We start from the raw sequence: 6000 nt of genomic DNA, 5'->3' as shown, positions 1-6000 counted from the left end.
TTTTACCTTACCTCAGTGGTTACTGTTGGCAATTATGGACATTGCATATTCCCTATGATATTTCAAAGGTTGAATCTAGAAAAATATGACTATTGCATTCTCTGAATTATGAAACAGTCTACGATTAACACCTCTCTCTCGCCCACCTCCTTTCCAGCGGCTCTCCTCGAGCGCGTCATGCACTCATTTGCATACGGTGCGATTTGAAATACAATGTAAACAGCTCTTGAACTGAGCAGCTCATCGAAACAGGTCGAGCAGTCCTTGCTGGCTATTCGTATCCTTGGTGGTGTAGGCTGACTGGCATTATTTCAGCTGATGGGCATGGCCCTGCATTCTGATGGAAACGTGGGAGATTCGAAATGACTATTCGTCACATTGCTCCCGCGGAGAACCAACCTGTGGTTAACACACAGAAATGTAGCCAATTTCCTCGGCTTTGACTGTCGCGCAGACACGTCATTCAGAGACTAGTCCGTGGCCCGCCCAGCAGCATTTGACTGAAGAGAGCAATGAAGAGTGTGGAGGTATGATAACAGTTTAACTGGACCTCAGCAGCAGGCTAACATTTTATCACATTGAGTGATACAGTATACATTCTTTGGTTGCCCAGCCGTTGAGCATTCAGTGCGATATCACATCTGGGCTACCGGAAATACGATGCTCAACCACCGCTGTAGATTGACATTGCTGCTATCCAGGTGTTGGACCAAAGAGGAGGGACGTTGTTGATGTGACATTACATCTATGCTGTGTGCAGTTTTTTGTGGTCCCATTCACAGACACATAGCAAGAAGATGCTGAGCCGTTTCATGAGTGGCAGCATCAGGAATCTGGAACGAGAATACAACTGTACCGTGAGGCTGCTGGATGACTCGGAGTACACCTGCACGATCCAGGTCAGTTCCTGTTTAGCAAGCAGGGAACCTATTATATTGATGCCGTTGCTGTCACCGTTGGTTGCCCCACTGTGGTTCATGTCTCTTTCGTCTGAGTATCTGCTACTTGTGCGCATCACATGACAGCTTGATGAAAATATAGAAAACCGTGATCTGCATTGCGTATTAAATGTGTAACGATCTAATGTATCTCATCGGGTATTTGATGTCATTCTGCTGGCCGAATTTTGGAAGCATAGCTTCAGTGCACTGCAACTGTCCTGAATCGTTCATCATACAATTCGTTCATCATACAATTCGTTCATCATACAATATTGATCATCTATGGATCATCTATTGATCTATGACACTTTTCATATTTTCTATGTTTGTCTGGGTTTTAGACTGGCTTTGGCCTAGGTAAAGAGTGATAATCAGCATCAATAACAGTTTGTGAGTGTGTCTCCTAACCTGAACGCTTAGAGATGTGACAGTTCTCCTCACCATCATATTAGTAATATATGTAATAATAATATATGCCATTTAGCAGACGCTTTTATCCAAAGCGACTTACAGTCATGTGTGCATACATTCTACGTATGGGTGGTCCCGGGAATCGAACCCACTACCCTGGCATGGCGTTACAAGCGCCATGCTCTACCATAGTAATGACAATATGTAGAGACCTTCACCATCCACAACATCTCTGGGATCTGACAACAAAGGAAAACTATAGCCTACTTTCCAATGTGACTGAAACACTGAATTGAAAGGAAATGGTAGGATTTAACACCAACCATGTAAAGTCTGTAAACAAATGATGATACCTTATCAGAGAATCTAGAGTATAAGAAGAGGTCAGTCAATCAATCAGCCATCTGCAATCAATCTGCAATCAATCTGCAATCAATCAACATGACCATTTTTTTCGTTCTTTGTATCAGAACCTCTGACTTTCTGAGTATTGTAATGACCCTGGCCTTCTTTTTGCTGATCCATGCCTGATCAGGCCCTTGCATCTGCTCTAAGAGAGAGACAAAGTATGGAAACATAAGACACATCTCCAGGACACACATTTTAAGGCTTGTCACAAGTCACATTTGAATCACTCTCAGACCGTTGTTGCTGATCTGCAATTATCTCACAGAGAGAGGGAAGGGGAGACAGACGGATAGACAGACAGACAGACAGACAGACAGACAGACAGACAGACAGACAGACAGACAGACAGACAGACAGACAGACAGACAGACAGACAGACAGACAGACAGACAGACAGACAGACAGACAGACAGACAGACAGACAGACAGACAGACAGACAGACAGACAGACAGACAGACAGACATTGGAAGATGCATTGGTGCATTGGAAGAGAACATGTGAGAGAGTGTATGGGAGAAAGAGAGCTTCAGCTCTTTATATACTGCATTTGGGAATTATTAGTCTGTGTACCTCAAGGCTTTAGGGCTGCACTGCTCACAGCCGTACTCAGCTTATAATGTGCTCTCTGGTTCTATTCTGAATGCATCTCTGGATCTTCTGCTCTCTATTGTTACAGGGTTGTTTGGAACAGGACATATTCAAACCCTTTATGATACTGATTACAGTCGAATGACCAAAGTGCCATCTAGTGGCCCCATGGGTGGAATGTTATTCATATTTGTCATTTCATTAATCAACATTGTTTTAAAAAAATCTGAAAATCCTGTTTTATATGTCAACCGGTTTTGTTATAGTTCTTCTGTGATGTATATAATGTGTAACATTGGGACGCAAACTCAAAATGATCTGAAATGGTACAGGTATCTTCTTTTTTGTAAGCCTATAACCATGTGTGTTTCAAAGTAGATTTGTTTTAGACTACCAAGAAACACCTTGTGTGCCCCTGATTTAGCCCACTGGAGTAAATAAATAAACATTTAAAAAAGGAGGGAACTCAAGATTTTGAAATGCACTGACTTTGTGGCAAGATGAGCAAGGAAACTGGAATCACTCCTAGCCAAGTCTTGAAGTGTACTGTATTTTCCCCAAAGCCCTTCTAGTCTTATGGCACATTGGTATTCCTTACTTTTACCCTCTTCAATTCACCTGGAATTCATACAAGTTTAAAACAGAAACAAGTACATTTATTAATGACTTTAGACAGGAGCTTGAATGAAATATGTCTCTCTCTTTCATAGAACGTTATTGATCCAGAAGAGCAGAGAAGTCCTCTCCTCCTCATCAGTATGGGTGACTGAGGCACTGGCACAGAGTCAGTGGTGGTGTCCCAGATGGCACCCTATGTAGTGCACTATATTGGACCAGGGTGCATAGGAGTCTGGTCAAAAGTAGCGTGTCATTTGGGACATCCACAGTCTACAGGCCTCAATCAAGATGCTGCATTCTGTGGTGCACTAATGAAATCACCACCGTTCCCTGGAAGTCTAATGCAGGACTTGGATGGAGTTGTGATTTTGTCTTGTAAATGCATGATTGAAATAGACTTCCCCTGCTTTCCTCTAAGTGGGCGTTGTTAAGTTATGTTGTTTACTGCCTGGCGTGTTGCCTGGTAATGTTGGGGTTTGTTCAACTTTTACTGCAGTGGGCTAAATCAGGCTCACACAGAGTGATTCTAGGTAAGTCTTAAACACATCTACTTTGAAACAAAAGTATACACTTCACACACATGGTTATGGGCTTAAAAAAACAAGACACCTGTACCATGTCAGATATAGAGTTGAAATGTATTACATTTTGAATTTGCATCCCAATATTACACTTTATATACATCACAGAAGATTGAAATATAACATAACAGTTTGACATAGAAACACTGGATTTCAGTCAGGTTTTTAAAAATAATCTTTAAATCTGATTTAAATTAGGAAAAATATGAATAACATTTCACCCATGAGGCCAAAGAGGGTGCTTTTGGTCATAGACTGCAGGGAAGGGCTTGGCAGCTTTGGTTTTGTTTTTTGGAGCCTACATTCAGATAGAAAAGCCTATTGTAAATGTCAAGTTGGCTTTTCTTTCTTCTCTTCTTCTCATGCCTATACCACTGCACTGCAAATAATGCTTCACAAATAATCTATAAGCGTATATCATGCTTTATTTATTTAATTAATTTATTTCACCTTTATTTAACCAGGTAGGCAAGTTGAGAACAAGTTCTCATTTACAATTGCGACCTGGCCAAGATAAAGCAAAGCAGTTCGACAGATACGACACAGAGTTACACATGGAGTAAAACAAACATACAGTCAATAATACAGTATAAACAAGTCTATATACGATGTGAGCAAATGAGGTGAGATAAGGGAGGTAAAGGCAAAAAAAGGCCATGGTGGCAAAGTAAATACAATATAGCAAGTAAAACACTGGAATGGTAGATTTGCAGTGGAAGAATGTGCAAAGTAGAAATAAAAATAATGGGGTGCAAAGGAGCAAATTAAATAAATAAAATAAATACAGTAGGGAAAGAGGTAGTTGTTTGGGCTAAATTATAGGTGGGCTATGTACAGGTGCAGTAATCTGTGAGCTGCTCTGAGAGTTGGTGCTTAAAGCTAGTGAGAGAGATAAGTGTTTCCAGTTTCAGAGATTTTTGAAGTTCGTTCCATTCATTGGCAGCAGAGAACTGGAAGGAGAGGCGGCCAAAGAAAGAATTGGTTTTGGGGATGACCAGAGAGATATACCTGCTGGAGCGCGTGCTACAGGTGGGTGATGCTATGGTGACCAGCGAGCTGAGATAAGGGGGGACTTTACCTAGCAGGGTCTTGTGGATGACATGGAGCCAGTGGGTTTGGCGACGAGTATGAAGCGAGGGCCAGCCAACGAGAGCGTACAGGTCGCAATGGTGGGTAGTATATGGGGCTTTGGTGACAAAACAGATTGCACTGTGATAAACTGAATCCAATTTGTTGAATGACATCGCCGAAGTCGAGGATTGGTAGGATGGTCAGTTTTACAAGGGTATGTTTGGCTGCATGAGTGAAGGATGCTTTGTTGCGAAATAGGGAGCCAATTCTAGATTTAACTTTGGATTGGAGATGTTTGATATGAGTCTGGAAGGAGAGTTTACAGTCTAACCAGACACCTAGGTATTTGTAGTTGTCCACGTATTCTAAGTCAGAGCTGTCCAGAGTAGTGATGTTGGACAGGCGGGCAGGTGCAGGCAGTGATCGGTTGAAGAGCATGCATTTAGTTTTACTTGTATTTAAGAGCAATTGGAGGCCACGGAAGGAGAGTTGTATGGCATTGAAGCTTGCCTGGAGGGTTGTTAACACAGTGTCCAAAGAAGGACCAGAAGTATACAGAATGGTGTCGTCTGCGTAGAGGTGGATCAGAGACTCACTAGCAGCAAAAGCGACATCATTGATGTATACAAAGAAGAGAGTCGGTCCAAGAATTGAACCCTGTGGCACCCCCATAGAGACTGCCAGAGGTCCGTACAGCAAACACTGAACTCTATCAGAGAAGTAGTTGGTGAACCAGGCAAGGCAATCATTTGAGAAACCAAGGCTGTCGCGTCTGCCGATGAGGATGTAGTGATTGACAGAGTCGAAAGCCTTGGCCAGATCAATGAATACGGCTGCACAGTAATGTTTCTTATCGATGGCGGTTAAGATATCGTTTAGTACCTTGAGCGTGGCTGAGGTGCACCCATGACCAGGTCTGAAAAGCAGATCTCATAGCAGAGAAGGTATGGTGAGATTCGAAATGGTCAGTAATCTGTTTGTTGACTTGGCTTTCGAAGACCTTAGAAAGGCAGGGTAGCATAGATATAGGTCTGTAGCAGTTTGGGTCAAGAGTGTGTCCCCCTTTGAAGAGGGGGATGACCGCAGCTGCTTTCCAATCTTTGGGAATCTCAAGATGACACGAAAGAGAGGTTGAACAGGCTAGTGATAGGGGTGGCAACAATTTCGGTAGATAATTTTAGAAAGAAAAGGTCCAGATTATCTAGCCCGGCTGATTTGTAGGGGTCCATATTTTGCAGCTCTTTCAGAACATCAGCTGACTGGATTTGGGAGAAGGAGAAATGGGGAAGGCTTGGGCGAGTTGTTGTGGGGGGTGCAGTGCTGTTGACCGGGGTAGGGGTAGCCAGGTGGAAAGCATGGCCAGCCGTAGAAAAATGCTTAT

The 6000-nt window shown here is 42.8% G+C and overlaps 1 protein-coding gene across 1 annotated transcript in view; it reads left to right on the top strand.

The window, feature by feature from the left end:
• The first annotated feature begins 250 nt into the window (after positions 1 to 250).
• The window catches only part of LOC124033555 (FERM domain-containing protein 5-like), a 146028-nt gene continuing 140278 nt past the window's right edge, over positions 251 to 6000 (top strand). Inside the window, exon 1 of the mRNA XM_046345595.1 lies at positions 251 to 899. Coding sequence (XP_046201551.1) covers positions 798 to 899 — 102 coding nt within the window. The 5' untranslated portion in view covers positions 251 to 797. The remainder of the gene's footprint in view (positions 900 to 6000) is intronic.

Source organism: Oncorhynchus gorbuscha, linkage group LG04, assembly GCF_021184085.1.
Source record: "Oncorhynchus gorbuscha isolate QuinsamMale2020 ecotype Even-year linkage group LG04, OgorEven_v1.0, whole genome shotgun sequence".
NCBI classification, from domain to species: Eukaryota; Metazoa; Chordata; class Actinopteri; order Salmoniformes; family Salmonidae; genus Oncorhynchus; species Oncorhynchus gorbuscha.
This window is presented reverse-complemented; position numbering and strand designations above follow the sequence as displayed.